Here is a 22,486-nt window from a genome sequence, read left to right as displayed (position 1 = left end):
CAGTTCCTCCTTCTTACTAGACCCTCTGACCCCTTTTATATCCGGAAGGTTGTTTGTGTCCTCCTTAATGAATACTGAACCAAAGTACTTGTTCAATTGGTCTGCCATTTCTTTGTTCCCCGTTATGACTTCCCCTGATTCTGACTGCAGGGGACCTACGTTTGTCTTTACTAACCTTTTTCTCTTTACATATCTATAGAAGCTTTTGCAGTCCATTTTAATGTTCCCTGCAAGCTTCCTCTCGTACACTATTTTCCCTGCCCTAATCAAACCCTTTGTCCTCCTCTGCTGAGTTCTAAATTTCTCCCAGTCCCCGGGTTCGCTGCTATTTCTGGCCAATTTGTATGCCACTTCCTTGGCTTTAATACTATCCCTGATTTCCCTTGATCGCCACGGTTGAGCCACCTTCCCTTTTTTATTTTTACGCCAGACAGGGATGTATAATTGTTGTATTTCATCCATGCGGTCTCTAAATGTCTGCCATTGCCCATATTACAATCCCTCGCCCCTCAGTCACTGCAAGCCACTCCCCTCAGTTACAGATGGATGAATCTCTGGGACTGAGGATTTCAGCAGTCACACCGGGTGAGCAGTCTGTGTAGAATGGACCCCACAAGGCAAATACCTGAGGGTGTAGGCCCAGCTGGGATAGTGGATGGATGGTCAGTGGTTTCACGAGTCGATTGTTCCTCGGGCCCCTGAGTTGGAGATGTCCCTGGGTCTGTAATAAAGGAAGAGAGACTTGGGAGCGTGCAGAGTGGAGAACACCAGATCAGGTCATAAGACTGGTACTAGAACCCCGAGATTGCCAGACACCAGTTTTTCTATAACCCCAAATATCCCAATCCCACTCCCCGTGACCTGTAACGCCTGGAGAGGGAGGGTGGGGTACCCAGGGCTTCACTGGGGGTCTATCACCATCAGGGGACACCACAGGGAACAGTGTCTGATTCAGCTCCCTGGAGCTTTGGTGAAAAGACCACTTTGTGTTTCAGGTCCTTTGTCCGTGGTGTCCCTTACAACCAGGGGAGGCCCGCCGTGTGTAACTGTCTTATTGCTGTGGGTGGGGGGGTGACACGGGACATCCCAGAGTCACCCTTCTGGGCCATTCACATTCCGCAATGTACCTGTGCAATAAGCATCGCAACCGGTGCTTGTTGGCTTCAACCGGTAAACGTAGTAACTGGTGCAGTTTTTGATCTTTATCTCCCAGGTCTTGAAGCAGCGATTTCCAGCCCAGTTAAAACAAACTGTCCTCGTCGCTTCTCCCTGGCCCACGGTGGGATGAGCTCCAGAAATGAGGATTATAAATATTGAAGAATGTAACCGAGGTGAACAGTGCTGGACAGTGAATGTAAATCTGAGATTATAAAGTCTGACAGTACCGTTTAACCAGCTGGGGGCCCATGTGGAGCAGTGAGTGTCTGAGACCACAGTCTCCGGAATCTTCCATCCGCCAGAACTGAAACAACAATCAGAGTCAGCCCCTGAACTGATTCAATGATCAACTGATAGAAGCCGTTCCCCTTTCCCTGTCTCCACTCACACCCTGCCCCATTGCTCTGACTGATGATCCCGCTCTCTCTACACAACCGCTTCCTAATCCCACACTCTGCTCTCTTTTCTACATTTACTCCTGGCTTATTGACTAGTTATCTGTCATTTTCCCCTCACGTTATCTTTTAAATCTGTACCATCCTTGGACAAGATCCCCATCACACTGAAGGGTTCCGATGCACTCAGTCCCATTACAATCTGTGCTCCTCCAGGACTGGTCCAGGACTGTGTGATTTACACACGGGTCAGTGAGTGCGGAGTCTGCGACTGAGTGACAGAAAGATATTTAATGTTAATATAAAGCACAGTTAATGTTACACAGCGGCGTGTACCCCTGAAGCACCAATAACCTCAGGCTCACTCTCCGCCCTCGTAGTAAATCCCCCAAATCAAACCTGGCTGGATCCTTTCCTCCTTCTCTAAACCAGGTTTCCATCTGTCTCCCAGCTCAGCCTCCCCTCCAACTCACTGCTCACAGACAGACCTCATGGGTATCTCAGTCCCCGGGTGAACACTGAGTGTAGATGGTGGGGACACTGGATGGTCAGTGAGAGATACCATGGGGTATCTCAGTCCCTGAGTGAACACTGAGTGTAGAGGGTGGGGACACTCGATGGTCAGTGGGAGATACCATGGGGTATCTCAGTCCCTGGGTGAACACTGAGTGTAGATGGTGAGGACACTGGTTGGCCAGTGGGAGATACCATGGGGTATCTCAGACCCTGGGTGAACACTGAGTGTAGATGGTCAGGGACACTCAATGGTCAGTGGGCGATACCATGGGGTATCTCAGTCCCTGGGTGAACACTGAGTGTAGAGGGTGGGGACATTCGATGGACAGTGGGAGATACCATGGGGTATCTCAGTCCCCGGGTGAACACTGAGTATAGATGGTGGGGACACTCAATGATCAGTGGCTCAGTCCTGGGGTGAAATTAGATTAGAAATAATTTGCTGTTCTTGGTTCTTCATTGATAAAACTATATTTTTTTATATATGTGAATAATGTAAATATTAATACTGAATATATAAATCAATTGGTGGCTGACTATCAAAAGTATTTTCATAATATATTATACAAATTGCCTGATAAATATACTGCTAGAATTTCTGAGTATATGAATCATAGAATCATAGAATAGTACACACAGGAGGCCATTCGGCCCATCGAATCTGTGCTTGCTCTTTTAAACAGAAATCCCGTTAGTCTCACTCCCCGCTCTTTCCCCACATCACTGCACTTTTTTCTCCTTCCACTTTTCATCCAATTCCCTTTTGAAGGTTACTATTGAATCTGTTTCCATCATCCTATCGGGCAGTGCATTCCAACTTTTCTTTTCTTCGTTCCTGGGATGTGGGCGTCACTGCCAAGGCCGGCATTTATTGCCCATTCCTAATTGCGCTCGAGAAGGTGCTGGTGAGCCGCCTTCTTGAACCGCTGCAGTCCGTGGTCCGTGTGGTGAAGGTGCTCCCACAGTGCTGCTAAGGTGGGAGTTCCAGGATTTTGACCCAGCGACAATGATATATTTCCAAGTCAGGATGGTGTGTGACTTGGAGGGGAACGTGAAGGTGGTGGTGTTCCCATGCGCCTGCTGCCATTGTTCTTATAGGTGGTAGAGGTTGCGGGTTTGAGAGGTGCTGCTGAAGAAGCCTTGGCGAGTTGCTGCAGTGCATCTAATAGATCGCAAGCGCAAAGCATTTCTGAGCCTCAAGCAACAGCCCAACTCGGGAGCTGCAAAACAACATTACAGACAGCTCAAGGCTCAGGTCCAACAAAAAACTTGGGACCTAAAGAACAGGTGGTGGATGGTGAAAGCACAGGAGATACAACAACTGGTCGACTGCCACGATATGCGAGGATTCTTCGCTGCAGTCAAGGCCACCTACGGTCCAAACTCCCAAGGCCTCACTCCACTCCTGGCCAAGAATGGGGAAACACTCATCAAGGACACCGAGGCTGTCAGGGCCCAATGGAAGGAGCACTTTGAAGATCTCCTCAATCGAGACTCTGCCTTTGACTTGAGTGCTCTCGACTCCATCCCGCAGCATGCCATCCGCCACCAACTCAGTGAAACTGCAACGTTGCACGAGGTAGGCAAAGTCATAAAACAGCTTAAGAATAACAAGGCTACGGGTGCGGATGGAATCCCTGCTGAGGCGCTAAAGTATGGCGGAGAGGCACTGTTGGCGCGGATATATGACCTCATTTCTCTCATCTGGAGGGAGGAGAGCATGCCGGGAGATCTGAGAGATGCAGTGATTGTGACCATTTTTAAAAAGGGGGACAAGTCCGACTGCGGCAACTACAGGGGAATCTACCTGCTTTCAGCCACTGGGAAAGTTGTCGCTAGAGTTCTCCTCGATCGTCTTCACTCTGTGGCCGAGGAGCTCCTCCCGGAGTCACAGTGCGGATTTCGTCCCCTACAGGGCACAACGGACATGATCTTTGCAGCGAGACAGTTGCAGGAAAATTGCAGTGAGCAGCGCCAGCCCTGATACATGGCCTTTTTCGATCTTACAAAGGCCTTTGACACACTGTCAACCGTGAGAGTCTATGGAGCGTCCTCCTCCGTTTCGGATGTCCCCAAAAGTTTGTCAACATCCTTCGCCTGCTTCACGATGACATGCTGGCCATGATCCTTACCAACGGATCCATTACAGACCCAATCCACGTCCGGACCGGGGTCAAACAGGGCTGCGTTATCGCTCCAACCCTCTTCTCAATCTTCCTCACCACCATGCTCCACCTCACAATACACAAGCTCCCCGCTGGAGTGGAATTAAACTACAGAACCAGTGGGAAGCTGTTTAACCTACGCCGCCTCCAGGCCAGGTCCAGGATCACTCCAACCTCTGGCATTGAGCTGCAGTATGCGGGCGATGCTTGCATCTGTGCACATTCAGAGACTGAACTCCAGGATATAGTCAATATATTCACTGAGGCATATGAAAGCATGGGCCTTACGCTTAACATCCGTAAGACAAAAGTCCTTCACCAGCCTGTCATCGCTGCACAGCACTGCCCTCCAATCATCAAGATCCACGGCGTGGCCCTGGACAATGTGGACCATTTCCCAAACCTCGGGAGCCTCTTATCAACAAAGGCAGACATTGATGCGGAGATTCTGCATCACCTCCAGTGCGCCAGCGCAGCCCTCGGCCGCCTGCGGAAAAGAGTGTTTGAAGACCAGGCCCTCAAATCTACCACCAAACTCATGGTCTACAGGGCTGTAGTAATACCCACCCTCCTGTATGGGTCTGAGGCATGGACGATGTACAGAAGGCACCTCAAGTCGCTGGAGATATATCACCAACGATATCTCTGCAAGATCCTGCAAATCTCCTGGGAGGACAGGTGCACCAACATCAGTGTCCTCGACCAGGCCAACATCCCCAGTATCGAAGCACTGACCACACTCGATCAGCTTCGCTGGGCAGGCCACGTAGTACGCATGCCAGATACGAGACTCCCTAAACAAATGCTTTATGCGGAGCTCCTTCATGGTAAACGAGCCAAAGGAGGACAGCGGAAACGTTATAATGACGCCCTCAAAGCCTCCCTGGTAAAGTGCGACATCACCACTGACACCTGGGAGACCCTGGCCGCAGACTGCCCGAGGTGGAGAAAGTCCATCCGGGAGGGTGTTGAGCTCTTTGAGTCTTGACGCAAGGAGCATGAAGAAGCCAGGCGCAGGCAGCGGAAGGAGCGCGCGTCAAACCTACTGACCCCTTCCCCTGACCAATGTCTGTCCCAGCTGTAACAGGGTCTGTGGCTCTCGTATCGGACTGTTCAGCCATCAAATAACTCACTTTGGGAGTGGAAGCAAGTCCTCCTCGATTCCGAGGGACTGCCTGTGATGATGAGATGGTGCACATTGCAGCCATGGTGCGCCGGTGGTGGAGGGAGAGAATGTTTAAATCGTTCTATCTAAATCCTTCATGATTTTAAGCACCTCTCTCAAATCTCCTCTTCGCCTTCTTTACTCTAAGACGAACCCCAGTTTCTTCAGTCTATCAACGTAATGACAATCCCACATCTCGGTACCCATTCTAGTAAATCTCTCTGCACCCTCTCCAAAGCCTTCACGTGCTTCCTAAAGTGTGCTGCCCAAAATCGGACACAATTCTTCAGCTGGGACGCAACTCATGAATTTGAAATCTAAATTTTAAGATAAATTTAAGAACTGAATGTAAAGATGACAAATTAATGACAATGGAAAATATAAACAAACATACGGATGTAAATGAGAATTTAAACGTACACAATACTTAAGTATCAGTATTACATTAAAAAAAACAAATGCAGCTGTCTAAATATTAGAAAGAATTGTGTAAATATAACTATAATATTTACAGTAAATATCCGTTTCTGTGCAAATAAAGATCAATGATTTAAGGGCATCTTAAAGATAGAAAATATTCTGAAATCTCTTGAGGTGTAAACAGACTCCAGGAAGGAGGGGAATAAATAATATCGATCAACAATGCAAATATTACATATCCATCATAAATACATTATACATAATATGAATCGATAATACAAATATTAACTATCTATTGCAAATCCATAATAAATAATATCAATCATGGGGGCATAGTTTCAGAATAAGGGGTCGCCCATTTAGAACGGAGATGAGGAGGAATTTCTTCTCTCAAAGGGTTGTAAATCTGTGGAATTCTCTGCCCCAGAGAGCTGTGGGGGCTGGGTCATTGAATATATTTAAGGCGGAGATAGACAGATTTTTGAGCGATAAGGGAGTGAAGGGATCTGGGGAGCGGGCGGGGAAGTGGAGCTGAGTCCATGATCAGATCGGCCATGATCGTATTAAATGGCGGAGCTAGCTCGAGAGGTCGTATGGCCTACTCCTGCTCCTATTTCTTATGTTCTTATGTTCTTATGCTCTATTACAACTGCATAATAAATAATATGAATTGATAATCTAAATATTAACAATATATTACAAATGCATAATGAATAAAATAAATCAACAATGCAAATAGTAAAGATATATTACAAAGGAATAATAAATTATATCAATCAATAATGCAATATTTCAGCTTTATTATCAATGTATAATGAATAATATCAATCAGAATTGCAAATATTAAATATCTGTTACAAATGCATAAAATACCATGAATTAGTTATGCAAAAATTAAAGATAGATCACAAATGCATAATAAATAATATCACAGTATTGCAAATATTAAATACTATAGCAAATGCATCATAATTAATATAAATCAAAGATGAAAATGTGAAACATCTATCACACATGCATTATAAATAATATGAATCAATAATGAACATATTCAAGAATCATTACAAATGCATAATATGAATTAGTAATGAAAAAAATAAAGATATATAACAAATGTATAATCAATTATATCAACCTGAAATGCAAAAGTTAAAGATATGTTACAAATGCATAATAATTAATATTAATCAGTAATGCAAATCTTAAATACTATTACAGGTGCACAATAATTAATATAAATCAACAATGCAAGTGTTAAATGTCTATCACAAATGCATAATAAATAAATAATATAAATCAATAATGCAAATATTAAAGATATATTTAAAATGCTTATTATATAACAGGAATCAATAATGCAAGTATTAAAGTTTTACAAATGCATAATAAATAATACCAATCAGAATTGCAAATAAAACATTTCTATGACAAATGTATAATAAATACCATGAATTAGGAATGCCAAAATTAAAGGTAGATTACAAAAGCATAATAAATAACATAAATCAGTCATAAAAATATTAAAGATATATTACAAAGGATTAATAAATTATATCAATCAGTAATGCCAAAATTAATGATGTATTAAAAATGCATATTATATAATATAAATCAGTAATGCAAATATTAAATATCGATTACAAATCAATAATAAATATCAACAACTACAACTACAGCCTGTATTTATACAGCGCCTTTAATAGAGTAAAACCTCCCAGGATGTTTCACAAGTTGTTATAAGACAACAATTCGACACCGAGCCAAATAACCAGGTGACCAAAAGCTTGGTCAGAGAGGTCAGTTTTAAGGAGCGTCTTAAAGAAGGAAAAAGAGGCACAGAGGTGGAGAGCTTTAGGGAGGGGATTTAGAGCTGGGGCCCAAGCAGCTGAAGGCACGGTCATCATGGTGGAGCAATTATAATCAGGGATGGTCAAGGGCAGAATTAGAGGGGTGCAGACATCTTGGGGCGTTGTGGGGCTGGAGGAGGTTACAGAGATAGGGAGGGGTGTAGGGGCTGGAGAGGGTTACAGAGATAGGGAGGGGTGTTGGGGCTGGAGAGGGTTACAGAGATAGGGAGGGGTGTAGGGGCTGGAGGAGGTTACAGAGATAGGGAGGGGTTAGGGGTTGGAGGGGTTACAGAGATAGGGAGGGGTGTAGGGGCTGGAGGAGGTTACAGAGATAGGGAGGGGTTAGGGGCTGGAGGGGGTTACAGAGATAGGGAGGGGTGTTGGGGCTGGAGAGGGTTACAGAGAAAGGGAGGGGTTAGGGGCTGGAGGGGTTACAGAGATAGGGAGGGGTGTAGGGGCTGGAGGAGGTTACAGAGATAGGGAGGGGTGATGGGGCTGGAGGAGGTTACAGAGATAGGGAGGGGTGTAGGGGCTGGAGGGGATACAGAGATAGGGAGGGGCCATGGAGGGATTTGAAAATAAGGATGAGAATTTTGAAATTGAGCCGTTGCTTAACTGGAAGCCAATGTAGGTCAGCAAGCACAGTGGATAATGGGTGAACGGGACTTGGTGCCAGTTAGAAACATCGAAACATAGAAAATAGGTGCAGGAGTAGGCCATTCGGCCCTTCGAGCCTGCACCGCCATTCAATATGATCATGGCTGATCATTCAACCTCAGTACCCCACCCCAGCCTTCTCTCCATACCCCTTGATCTCTTTAGCCATAAGGACCACATCTAACTCCCTTTTGAATATATCTAACAAACTGGACTCAATAACTTTCTGTGGTAGGGAATTCCACAGGTTCACAACTCTCTGAGTGAAAAAGTTTCTCTTCATCTCGGTCCTATATGGCTTATTCCTTATCCTTAGACTGTGTCCCGTGGTTCTGGACTTCCCCAACATCGGGAACATTCTTCCTGCATCTAACCTGTCCAGTCCCGTCAGAATTTTATATGTTTCTATGAAATCCCCTCTTATCCTTCTAAACTCCAGTGAATAAAGGCCCAGTCAATCCAGTCTTTCCTCATATTTCAGTTCTGCCATCCCGGGAATCAGTCTGGTGAACCTTCGCTGCACTCCCTCAATAGCAAGAACGTCCTTCCTCAGATTAGGAGACCAAAACTGCACACAATGGGCCCAAGTTTCGGCCTCAGTTGCTCCTGATTTTTTGGAGCAACTGGTGTGGAACGGAGTATCTTAGAAATTCAAATTCTTGGCATTTAGTTTGCTCCAGTTCTAGTCAGTTAGAACAGTTTCACTTTGGAACAGAATTTTTTTTTCAAAAGTGGGCGTGTCCGGCCACTTACACCTGTTTTCAAAATTTCGGCAGTGAAAACTTACTCCAAACTAACTTAGAATGGAGTAAGTGAAGATTTTTGTACGCTCGAAAAAACCTTGTCTACACTTTAGAAAATCAGGCGTAGGTTACAAATTAGGCGTAGGGAATGGGGAGGGGGGAAGGGAAGTCATTAAATTTTACAATCAATCCTTAGTTATACTTATACAAATATTATACAAATAGATCCAACCTGAATAAAAATTTATAAGCAAAGAAAAGATTAAATAAACCATGTTCTTACCTGTGTGAAACAGCAGCAGCCTTCGAGCTGCTGTGCTTCAGGCTGGAGACAGGCAGGGGTGTGGCGTCAGTGTCTCGACGGCAACCCCAACAGCGGCAGCAAGCAGCCTTCGAGCTGAGCTGCGGTGCTGCAGGCAGGCCTTCATTCTGTTAGTGGCTGGCTGGCAGCCGAAGAATCAACACTGGACGCATGCAGCTTTTCAAGGGGGTTGAGGCCATTCGGCCATGGGATAGGAACGGCGTCAGTGGCTGGCCGGCAGCCGAAGATACAGCACCGGACCGACGTGAGGCCATTCGGCCATGGGATAGCAGCGGCGTCAGTGGCTGGCCGGCAGCCGAAGATACAGCACCGGACCGACGTGAGGCCATTCGGCCATGGGATAGGAGCGGCATCAGTGGCTGGCCGGCAGCCGAAGATACAGCACCGGACCGACGTGAGGCCATTCGGCCATGGGATAGCAGCGGCGTCAGTGGCTGGCCGGCAGCCGAAGATACAGCACCGGACCGACGTGAGGCCATTCGGCCATGGGATAGCAGCGGCGTCAGTGGCTCGACGGCAGCCGAAGATACAGCAGCAGCCTTCGAGCTGTGAGGGGGACTGAGGCCATTTGGACAGGGAGAGGCAGCCACATAGACAGTTTTATACTTAAATTTGCAGAATGGGTGCTGCATTGTCAACACCACGTATTATGCAATGGTTCGCCATCAATTCACTGCATAGGAGAGAATTGATTAGAGCTCACCGCACCAGGAACGTCGTAGCCCGTAGGTTGATGGGCAGGAGACCTTACCCACGTCAACAATATCGAGCCAGGCGCTCGTACCTGGACATGAGCGAGGCTGATTGTGTGAAAAGGCTGCATTTTCGCAGAGAAGTTGTCACTGAGATCTGTGATATGGTGAGAGCAGATTTGCAGCCCAGAAGCAGAACGCCAACTGCCCTGTCTGTTGCAGTGAAGGTAACAGCTGCACTTTCTTTCTATGCCTCGGGATCGTTTCAGGCTACAACTGGAGATGTGTGTGCCATCTCTCAACGTGCAATACATGCCTGCGTTTACCAGGTCACGGCTGCACTGTATGCACGAAGGAATGACTTCATCAATTTCCCAATGACCGCACAAGCGATTCATAAGAGGGCTGTGGGCTTCTTCAGGATTGCCAGCTTCCCAAAGGTACGGCGCTGCATTGATTGTACCCACATCGCCTTGCGAGCACCTGTGGAGGATTCTGAGCAGTACCGAAATAGGAAAGGTTTCCACTCTATCAATGTGCAGCTTGAGTGTGACGACAAGCAGCGCATCATGTCAGTCGATGCGAGATACCCTGGCAGCACCAATGATGCGTTCATCCTATCCGACAGCGTTATATCTGACATGTTTGAGCAGCAGCCAGAAGGGCAGAGCTGGCTACTGGGAGACAAAGGGTATGGCCTGGCCACCTGGCTCATGACGCCCCTACGCGTGACACGGACAGAAGCTGACCGTCAATACAACATGGCGCACATTGCGACACGCAGCATCAGTGAGAGGACCATTGGCATATTGAAACAGCGATTCCGATGCCTGGACCATTCCGGAGGACAGTTGCTATACTCTCCTCAGATGGTCGGTCACTTCACTGTTGTGTGCTGCATGCTTCATAACTTAGCCATCATGAGGCAGCAGGAGCTGGTAGTGGAACCAGAAACCTACGTGAGGGTCCAGTGCATGATGATAGTATTATGGAAGAGCAGGATGTGGATGATAACGACGATCAGGAAAGCATGCAAGTGCCTGATGCCGGAGCACGAGGTCGGAGGAGGGCCGTCCATCGTGCCCCTTTAACGATTGCTCGAGCCTTGCGCCAACAGCTCATCCATGAACGCTTCAACTACTGATGCCTGAGGGCTCTGCGACCACTTTTGCGTATGGACATGTTTATTCTTTGCAGTTGTTCCTACGTTGTGTTGTGTTAATGGAACATGAAACAGTTTTAATGAAAAAATATTTTATTGAAAAGTTAACGTCACTCTAATAAAATATTTGTTGTATCAAACTATACTTTTTAATATGACTCTTGAAGATCACTTATAAACTTGTAAAGTTACAAAAGTTACAAAACACTTTCTATGTGAAAAATTTTACACTCTAAGATCACTTACATTTCAAGATCACTTTTTAGATGCAAAATTAAATAATTTACAGAATGTGAGAGCATTTACATTATAAGATCACTTGAAAACCCTGAGATCACTTATATGTTGTTAAGTTACAAAACTTACAAAACAGTTTCATTGTGAAAAATCTTACACTCTGAAGAACACTTAAACTTCAGGATCACTTTTTAGGTGCAAAATTAAATAAGATACAAAAAAATGTGAGAGCATTTACACTATAAGATCACTTAAAAACCATAAGATCCCTTATAAGTTGTAAAGTTACAAAACTTACAAAACAATTTCAATTTGAAAAACGCTACTACAGCTACATCAAGAACAAGAACAAAAGCAGCAAAGAAAGGCTGCAACCATGTCTCATCCACATCTCAGTGAATGTTCACTTCCTCATGGGGGTGTCATTTGATTGGCTGGGCTGTGTGCCCTTATTGCAGCAGCTACCTCAACCAGGCCCTCCCTGATGGCCTGTGCCGTCGATTGCACTCCCTCGGACATTCCCTCCCTAAGTTCCCGTGTCATTACTTGCTATTTCTCCCGTCAGGACCGTCAACTCTTCACCCACTGCACTGATGACACCGATGAGTGATCGGGTAAGCTCATTGGTCTCCATACCCAATGCCACAACCTGAGTCGCATCTGTTGCACGCTGCATCTCAGGACTGCGTGTCTCCAATCTCCTTCTCCTCTGCCTGGATCTGCCTCGTGGCACCACTACACTGGGAGGCGCGGGCACAGACGGTGGGACGCTCGCTATTGCAAGCGGCACCACTACATAGGGAGGCGCGGGCTGGGACTGTGGGACGCTTTGTGTTCCAGACGGCTGAACTGGAGGGAGAGGCTCGGGCTGGAACGGTGGGATGCTCTGTGTTCCAGATGGCAGAACTAGAGGGAGAGGCTTGGGCTGGAACGGTGGGATGCTCTGTGTTCCAGACGGCAGAACTAGAGGGAGAGGCTTGGGCTGGAACGGTGGGATGCTCTGTGTTCCAGACGGCTGAACTGGAGGGAGAGGCTCGGGCTGGAATGATGGGATGCTCTGTGTTCCAGTCGACAGCACTAGAGGGAGAGGCTCGGGCTGGAACGGTAGGACACTCTGTGTTCCAGTCGACAGCACTCGAGTGCGAGCCATGGGCTGGGATGTTGGACGAATGGGTGTAAACTGCTCCATGATATCAGCAGCAGCACTGGGACCCGAAGCGTCGAAATCAAAACCATAGTAGGTGGAAGCAGAACCTATGCGAGAGGGAGGCGCAGGCTGGGACGGTAGTGCACTGACTGTAGAATGCTGCATTATACCAGCAGCACCACTGGGACCCGCAACATCAGAAGCGAAAGCATGGAAGGTGGAACCAAGACCTATGCTCGGGGTTGACACTCTGATGCCCCTTGATGGGGGCTCATGAACATTAAATTGGAAGCTCTCCCCTGCAGACATTTCGGTCATCACTGCCATCATCCAATCTGGATTGTCCGCAGCTGGTTGTACTGGTTCTTGTTCTGTACCCTCAGGATCCTCAGGGTTGGCAGCAGCAGCATCATCATCATCATCATCATCATCAACATCATCATCATCATCATGTTCTGCAAAATGCATCAGAACAGTCAAATGTTTAACAGCAAGGGAGGGGGCCGGATGGGTGGCATGAGTACTCTCACACATAGCAGATTAGGCAGCAGGTTGATTTAAAGGGCCACGATGCATTTTCAGGTCTTACCCTCTTCCTCGCGTGCGGGCCCAGCTTGTGCTGTACTGATTGCTTTTCTCCATGTACGACTCATCATAGCAGCTACCCTTTGTTCCAAGGGTGTCAGTGGATGCAGATTGAGCGTGCCTCCTCCTGTCCGAGTTGCCTCCCTTTTGTTGTGGGCCAATTTCTTCTGCAAACAGTAAAATATAAATTTTTACAGAGTGTGTCAGTCTGCAAGGTGGGACATACAGATAGCCAGGTTACAATTACGATTGAATTAAAAATGGGAAATATTACTTACACTAACTACTTGACCAAGGTTGTGCCATTTCTTTTTACACTGGCTTCCAGATCTCCTGGTATGCACCACGGCGCAGTAATCTTCTGCAACTTGGTTCCAGCGTTGCTTCATTTCTTTAGGTGGCACTTTTATGCGACCTCTGTTGCTGGTATCTAGCTCCTGCCATCTCTGCTCAATTACGTTGACTAATATCTCTACTTCCTCATGCAAGAAATTCTTTGTTCTTGGTGGACGTTGATCCATTGCAAAGTTGAATTGGCACTCTTATTTCTCAAAACACAGTCCTTAATTTGCATGCACCAATGCAGCACCGGTTCTGCAAGTTTAGCAGTGAAAAGCTGAACTCACTGATTTCAGCAGGTGATTTATTCATCAGTGCTGCTAAAAGCACTCCTTCACACACAGAAATATCACAAACATTAAATTACAAGCCTTTGCAGGGGTACAAGAGACAAATCTTCACTTTTTCTCCAGTCCTTTTAAAAATGGCCGAGTGCCAATGTTTGTTTGACACTGCGCGTGCGCGCACACTCCAACGCACACGCTCCAACGCGCACGCTCCAACGCGCACGCGCAGGGTTGCCGGCACCACGTTGGCTCATTTAAATTGGACCCGCCCCCCACTACTTACAGAATCGGCGCGAGTGTTTGGCTCCACCCCCCACTGTGAAGTTGCGCGACACGCCAAGCTGAGATCGAGCTCCGAGGAGCCGGAGAATATCGAAGTTTTTTTCTAGCGCACTTTTAGGCGCGAAGAACAGGCGTCCAGCTCGGAGGTGCGCCATTTTCGGCACGGGCCGAAACTTGGGGCTAATATTTCAGGTGTGATCTCACCAAGGCCCTGTACAACTGCAGCAAGACCTCCCTGCTCCTGTACTCAAATCCTCTCGCTATGAAGGTCAGCATGCCATTTGTTTTCTTTACTGCCTGCTGTACCTGCAAGCCTACCTTCAATGACTGATGTACCATGACACCCAGGTCTCGTTGCACCTCCCCTTTTACTAATCAGTCACCATTCAGATAATAATCTGCCTTCGTGTTTTTGCCACCAAAGTGGATAACCTCACATCTGCCATGCATTTGCCCATTCACCTAACCTGTCCAAGTCCCCCTGCAGCCTCTTAGCATCCTCCTCTCAGCTCGCATTGCCATCCAACTTAGTGTCATCTGCAAACTTGGAGATATTACATTCAATTCCTTCGTCTAAATCATTAATGTATATTGTAAATAGCTGGGGCCCCAGCACTGAACCCTGCATCACTGCCTGCCATTCTGAAAAGGACCCGTTTATTCCCACTCTTTGCTTTCTGTCTACCAACCAGTTCTCTATCCACGTCAATACATTACCCCCAATACCATGTGCTTTGATTTTGCACACTAATCTCCTGTGTAGGACCTTGTCAATAGCCTTTTGAAAGTCCAAATACATCACATCTACTGGTTCTCCTTTATCCACTCTACTAGTTACATCCTCAAAAAATTCTAGAAGATTTGTCAAGCATGATTTTCCTTTCATAAGTCCATGCTGACCTGGACTGATCCTGTCACTGCTTTCCAAATGTGCTGCTATTTCATCTTTAATAATTGATTTCAACATTTTCCCCACTACCGATGTCAGGCTAACCGGTCTATAATTGCCCATTTTCTCTCTCCCTCCTTTCTTAAAAAGTGGGGTTACATTAGCTACCCTCCAGTCCATAGGAACTGATCCAGAGTCCATGGAATGTTGGAAAATTACCACCAATGCATCCACTATTTCTAGGGCCACTTCCTTAAGTACTCTGGAATGCAGACTATCAGGCCCCGGGGATTTATCGGCCTTCAGTCCCTTCAATTTTCCTAACACCATTTCCTGACTAATAAAGATTTCACTCAGTTCCCCCTTCTCGCTAGACCCTCGGTCCCCTAGTATTTTCGGGAGGTTATTTGTGTCTTCCTTAGTGAAGGCAGAACCAAAGTATTTGTTCAATTGGTCTGCCATTTCTTTGTTCTCCATTATAAATTCACCTGATTCTGACGGCAAAGGACCTACATTAGTCTTCACTGATCTTTTTCTCTTCACATATTTATAGAAGCTTTTGCAGTCAGCTTTTATGTTCCCTGCAAGCTTACTCTTTCATACTCTATTTTCCCTTTCCTAATTAAACCCTTAGTCCTCCTCTGCTGAATTCTGAATGTCTCCCAGTGCTCAGGTTTGCTTGCTGCACGGCGGGGCAGCCGAGTTTTGGATCACCTCTAGTTTACGTGGGGTAAAATGTGGGAGGCCAGCCAGGAGTGCTTTGGAGCAGTCAGGTCTAGATTTAACAAAGGCATGGATGAGGGTTTCAGCAGCAGATGAGCTGAGGCAGGGGCGGAGGAGGGCGATGTTACGGAGGTGGAAATGGGGCTTTTAGTTATTCTGTGGGTATGTGGTCGAAAGCTCATTTCAGGGTCAAAAATAACAGCAAAGTTGCGAAGAGTCTGGTTCAGCCTCAGACAGATGCTCGGGAGAAGGGTGAAGTCAGTGGCAAGGGAGTTTGTGGTGAGGACAGAAGACAATGGCTTCGGTCCTCCCAATATATAATTGGAGAAAATTTCTGCTCATCCAGTACTCGATGTCAAACAAGCAGTCTGACAATAAATAATGCAAGCATTAAATATCTGTAACAAATGCATAATAAGTAATATCAATAATGCAAATATTAATGCTATATTACAAATGCTGAATGTTTACATCTGTTCAGTAATTAAGAATACATGTATAATATTGTGTAATTATGTACAGCATGAAATTACGATGAATTTACAGCACAGAAAGAGAACATTTTACCGAACTGGTCCTAACGCTGTTTATGTTCCCCACGAGCCTCCTCCCATCCGTCTACATCGAACCCTATCAACATCTCCTTCTATTCCTTTCCCTCTGTGTGTTCATGGAGCTCAGCCGTGAATAATCTCTGCCTCTCGCCTCAGCCTCTCTGTGTGGTGGCGAGCTCCACATTCTCACCCCTCTCTGGGTAAAGAAGTTTCTCCCAAATTTCCCCACTGGATTTATCAGTGATGATCTTATATTGGTGGCTCCCGAGATCTCGTCTCGCCCCTAAGTGGAAACATCTCCTATACGTTTACCGCCATCACTTTAAAGACCTGTATCAGGTTCCCCCCCTTCAGCCTTCTCCTTACCAGAGAAAAGAGCTCCCACCAGTTCAGTCTTTGCTGAGAGTTATAACATCTCAGTTCTGGTCTCACCTTGCCAATCCTTCATCGCACCCTCTCCAGTGCCTCGACATCCTTTTTGTGTAATATGGAGACCAAAACTGCGCACAGAAATCATGGAATACCTATCACAAATCCAAAGATTCTCAATCTGATCAGTAATTAAAAGTATAAATAATAAGAATGTAAGAATTTCACTTTAAACTCCATGTTTGAACCTTCCCACTCAGATTTCCGCCCCTGCCACAGCCCTGAAACTGCCCTGATGCAAGTCACAAACCAGAAGTGCCTTGGGAAGTTTTTCTACATAAAGACATTAAATAAACACAGTGCAGTTTGTTTATAATGAAAATGACTTACTCAGGTAACCCAGAATCAGCAGCAGAGTCCTCATCGTACTGGGGGATATTATGGAAGTGAACACAAGGAATTATTATTAGAGAGAGTTGGGAGATCAGAGGGAACTTTAAACAGGGAGTTGGACAGCTGGGTATATCAATTTATACATCTCTCTCCCTCACTGGGACACCAACAGGCTTTTGATATAAACTCCATATTCCGCCCCACCACAGCCCTCAAACTGCCCGAAGGCATTGCCCGCCACGACTCGGTGACCAGCACTCGCCTCTGAGTCAGTAGGTGGTGGGTTCAAGCCCCACTCCAGGGACTCGAGAAATAAATCCAGGCTCACACTCCCAGTGCAGAAGTGAGCTCTCCCACTCTCCCTCACTGTGTCCCGACAGACAGAGGTGAGCTCTCCCTCTCTCCCTCACTGGGACCCGACAGACAGAGGTGAGCTCTATCTCTCTCCCTCACTCGACCCTACAGACAGAGGTGAGCTCGATCTCTCTCCCTCACTGGGACCCTACAGACAGAGGTGAGCTCTTCCTCCCTCCCTCACTGGGACCCGACAGACAGAGGTGAGCTCTCCCTCTCTCCCTCACTGGGACTCTACAGACAGAGGTGAGCTCTTCCTCCCTCCCTCACTCGGACCCTACAGACAGAGGTGAGCTCTATCTCTCTCCCTCACTGGGACCCTACAGACAGAGGTGATCTCTCCCTCTCTCCCTCACTGGGACCCTACAGACAGAGGTGATCTCTCCCTCTCTCCATCACTGGGACCCTACAGACAGAGGTGAGCTCTCCCTCTCTCCCTCACTGGGACCCTACCGACAGAGGTGAGCTCTCCCTCACTGGGACCCTACAGACAGACGTGAGCTCTATCTCTCCCTCACTGGGACCCTACAGACAGAGGTGAGCTCTATCTCTCCCTCACTGGGACCCTACAGACAGAGGTGAGCTCTATCTCTCCCTCACTGGGACCCTACAGACAGAGGTGAGCTCCCCCTCTCTCCCTCACTGGGACCCTACAGACAGAGGTGAGCTCTCCCTCTCTCCATCACTGGGACCCTACAGACAGAGGTGATCTCTCCCTCTCTCCATCACTGGGACCCTACAGACAGAGGTGATCTCTCCCTCTCTCCATCACTGGGACCCTACAGACAGAGGTGAGCTCTATCTCTCCCTCACTGGGTCCCTACAGACAGAGGTGAGCTCTATCTCTCCCTCACTGGGACCCTACAGACAGAGGTGAGCTCTATCTCTCCCTCACTGGGACCCTACAGACAGAGGTGAGCTCTATCTCTCCCTCACTGGGACCCTACAGACAGAGGTGAGCTCTATCTCTCCCTCACTGGGACCCTACAGACAGAGGTGAGCTCTATCTCTCCCTCACTGGGACCCTACAGACAGAGGTGAGCTCTATCTCTCCCTCACTGGGACCCTACAGACAGAGGTGAGCTCTATCTCTCCCTCACTGGGTCCCTACAGACAGAGGTGAGCTCTATCTCTCCCTCACTGGGACCCTACAGACAGAGGTGAGCTCTATCTCTCCCTCACTGGGTCCCTACAGACAGAGGTGAGCTCTATCTCTCCCTCACTGGGTCCCTACAGACAGAGGTGAGCTCTATCTCTCCCTCGCTGCGACCCTACAGACAGAGGTGAGCTCTATCTCTCCCTCACTGGGACCCTACAGACAGAGGTGAGCTCTCCCTATCTCCATCACTGGGACCCTACAGACAGAGGTGATCTCTCCCTCTCTCCATCACTGGGACCCTACAGACAGAGGTGAGCTCTATCTCTCCCTCACTGGGTCCCTACAGACAGAGGTGAGCTCTATCTCTCCCTCACTGGGAGCCCACAGACAGAGGTGAGCTCTATCTCTCTCCCTCACTGGGACGCTACAGACAGAGGTGAGCTCTCCCTCTCTCCATCACTGGGACCCTACAGACAGAGGTGAGCTCTCCCTCTCTCCCTCACTGGGACCTAACAGACAGAGCTGAGCTCCACCTCCTTACATGTCCTTGATAAACACCAATACCTTGTCTCTAGATCCAGTCACCCTGTGTAGACCCCCTCCATTACTGGAGGGCCAGTGTCTCACCTCCTGACTCCCCAAAGCCTTTCCACCATCTACAAGGCACAAGTCAGGAGTGTGATGGAACACTCTCCACTTGCCTTGATGAGTGTAGCTCCAAAAACACTGAAAAAGCTCGACACCTTCCAGGACAAAGCAGCCGCTTGCTCGGCCCCCCATCCACCACCTTCAACACTCACTCCCTCCACCACCGGCGCCCCCTGGCTGCAGTGTGTACCATCTACAAGATGCACTGCAGCAACTCACCAAGGCTTCTTCGACAGCACCTCCCAAACCCGCGACCTCCATCACCTAGAAGGGCAAGGGCAGCAGGCGCATGGGAACACCACCACCTCCACGTTCCCCTCCAAGTCACACACCATCCCAACTTGGAAATATATCGGCCGTTCCTTCATCGTCGCTGGGTCACAATCCTGGAACTCCCTCCCTAACAGCACTGTGGGAGCACCTTCACCACACGGACTGCAGCGGTTCAAGAAGGCGGCTCACCACCACCTTCTCAAGGGGCAATTAGGGATGGGCAATAAATGCCGGCCTTGCCAGAGATACCCACTTCTGGAACGAATTTTTAAAAACAGAGCCCCTGAGCCTGCTCCGCCCTTCAGTAAGATCTTGGCTGATCTTCGACCTCAACTCCACCTTCCCGCACCATCCCCTAATATGTTGGGTCCCTTCGTGCCCAAAGATCAATCAATATCAGCCTTGAATATACTCAACAACTGAAGATCCACAGCCCTCTGGGGTAGAACATTCCAAAGATTCACCACCCCCTGTGAAGAAATTTCTCCTCATCTCAGTCCTAATTGTCCAACACCTAGTTCTGGACTCCTCAGCCAGAGGAAACAACCTCTCAGCATTAACCCTGTCAAGTCCTCGAAGAAGTTTATATGTTTCAACGAGATCAAATTTCATTCTTCTAAACTCCAAAGAATATTGGCCCAATCTACTCAATTTCCCAACCCAGGGATCAATCTAGCAAACCTTCATTGCACTCCTTCCAAGGGAAGTATATCCTTCCTTAGTAAGGAGATCGAACAGTGCTCCAGTGTGGTCTCACGAAAGCCCTGTACAATTGGAGCAGGATTTGCTTACTATTATACTCCAACCCCTTTGCAATAAAACCCAACATACCCTTTGCCTTCCCAATTACTTGCTGTACCTGCATGTTAAGTTTCTATGATTCGTGTGCAAGGACCCCCAGGTTCCTCTGAATACCAACATTTACAAAAAATATTTTGCTTTTGGTAGGTTCCATAGACTGACCTTGTAGTCTCTAGAAGATTAAACGATTAACTAATTGAGGTGTGTAAGATGATTGAATGAGTTGGGGGTAGGCAGAGAGAAACTGTTTCCTCTCGTGAGGGAGACCAGGACAAGGGAGCAGGAGCTCAGAATTAGAGCCCGGCTGTTCAGAGGTGATGTCAGGAAGCACTTCTTCACACAAAGTGGGAATCTGGACCTCTCTATCCCTCGCCACGCTGCTGAGGCTGGGGTTCAATGGAAAATAGTCAAATGTGGGATTGATAGCTTTTTGTTGGGTAAGGAAATCAAAGGTTATGGAACTAGGCAGATCGGTGGGTAAAAGGTACAGATGGGCCATGGTCGAATTGAATGCTGGAGCAAGCTGGAAGGGTTAAGTTGCCCCTTCCTGTTCCCTTGTTTCCGTGTTGCTATGACTCTCAGAATTCTCTCTCTACACTCTACTTTGCATTAGTTGTGAAATGTGCTCCTGTGGTCATTAGCAGAACATATCCGTGCTTCTGACTTGAACAGTGCATTGTTCTCAGTCTCTCAGCATCCTCTGACAAACAACAAGCCCCCGCCTTTTTGAAGCCAGGCATTGTCCTACCTGCAACACAGCATGTAACATTCAAATCCGTTAGCCACAGGGATGCAAAGATCAGCCCGACACAGAATCGACAATGGGTCTATAGGCGCTTCGAGTAACTTTCTTGTACACTGGTGCTCACGCACGGGGATTGACAGCTTCGGCAATCTGGGGAGAAAGGAGATTGTGGAGTTTATTGGGGGCTGGGCCTTTTCACACACACACTGTAACACTGAGCAAGCAGATGTTACAGAGGGACTGAGACCATTGAGGGAGGGTAGCACAGTGCTCATGTCACTGCACTATTGGTCCAGAGAATGGGAGTTCTGGGGACTTGTGTCAAAATTGGGAGAGCTGTCCCACAGACTAGTCAAACCACAACCTGACACAGTCATACTCACAGAATCAGACCTTTCCACCAATGTCCCAGACTCCTCCATCACCATCCCTGGGTACGTCCTGTCCCACCGGCAGGACAGACCCACCAGGGGTGGGGCACAGTGGTATACAGTCGGTACAGTCGGGAGGGAGTGACCCTGGGAGTCCCCAACATTGACTCCAGACCCCACGAAGTCTCATGGCTTCAGGTCAAGCATGGGCAAGGAAACCTCCTGCTAATTACCAGCTACAACTGTCAGCCATGGCTCAGTGGGCAGCACTCGCCTCTGAGTCAGAAGGTTGTGGGTTCAAGTCCCACTCCAGGGACTCGAGCACAAAAATCTAGGCTGACACTCCCTGTGCAGTACTGAGGGAGAGCCGCTCTGTCGGAGGGGCAATACTGAGGGAGCGCCGCATTGTTGGAGGGGCAGTACTGAGGGAGCACTGCACTGTCAGAGGGGCAATACTGAGGGAGCGCCGCACTGTCGGAGGGGCAATACTGAGGGAGCGCAGTACTGAGGGAGAGCCGCACTGTCGGAGGGGCGGTACTGAGGGAGCGCTGCACTGTCGGAGGGGCAGTACTGAGCGAGAGCAGCACTGTCGGAGGGGTGGTACTGAGGGAGCGCTGCACTGTCAGAGGGGCAGTACTGAGCGAGAGCAGCACTGTCGGAGGGGCAGTACTGAGCGAGAGCAGCACTGTCAGAGGGGCAGAACTGAGGGAGAGCAGCACTGTTGGAGGGGCGGTACTGAGGGAGCGCGCACTGTCAGAGGAGCGGCGTACTGTTTGAGGGCAGTACTGAGGGCGCAGCGCACTGTTGGAGGGGCAACACTGAGGGAGAGCCGCACTGTCGGAGGGGCAGTACTGAGGGAGTGCCGCACTGTCGGAGGGGCGGTACTGAGGGAGAGCCGCACTGTTGGAGGGGCCGTCTTTCAGATGAGATGTTAAACCGAAGCCCCGTCCTGGATGAATCTGAAACTAATCCCACTGCCTCACTCTCTCGCCATAGCTCTTCCAACAGTGCGGCGCTTCCTCAGTACTGCTCCTCTGACAGCGCGGTGCAGCGCTGGGGAAGTCTAGAACCAGGGGTACAGTCTAAGGATAAGGGGTAACCCATTTAGGACTGAGATGAGGAGAAACTTCTTCACTCAGAGAGTTGTT

The 22,486-nt window shown here is 48.1% G+C and overlaps 1 protein-coding gene across 4 annotated transcripts in view; it reads right to left on the bottom strand.

The window, feature by feature from the left end:
• LOC139235158 (uncharacterized) overlaps positions 1 to 22,486 on the bottom strand; it is a 76,098-nt gene that overhangs the window by 50,764 nt on the left and 2,848 nt on the right. For 3 of the 4 annotated variants that reach the window (XR_011588426.1, XR_011588427.1, XM_070866387.1), the window contains exons 2-5: positions 20,971 to 21,117; positions 16,718 to 16,809; positions 1,386 to 1,462; positions 626 to 721 (exon numbers count right to left, since the gene is read on the bottom strand). Coding sequence is in view for 1 of the 4 variants with exons in the window: in XM_070866387.1 (XP_070722488.1) it covers positions 626 to 721; positions 1,386 to 1,462; positions 16,718 to 16,809; positions 20,971 to 20,991 (286 nt within the window). In the remaining 3 variants the exon portion in view is untranslated. Of the gene's footprint in view, positions 1 to 625; positions 722 to 1,385; positions 1,463 to 16,717; positions 16,810 to 17,044; positions 17,083 to 20,970; positions 21,118 to 22,486 lie in introns of all 4 variants that reach the window. The other variant, XR_011588428.1, reaches the window with a different exon arrangement.

Source organism: Pristiophorus japonicus, chromosome 2 (assembly GCF_044704955.1).
Source record: "Pristiophorus japonicus isolate sPriJap1 chromosome 2, sPriJap1.hap1, whole genome shotgun sequence".
NCBI classification, from domain to species: Eukaryota; Metazoa; Chordata; class Chondrichthyes; family Pristiophoridae; genus Pristiophorus; species Pristiophorus japonicus.
This window is presented reverse-complemented; position numbering and strand designations above follow the sequence as displayed.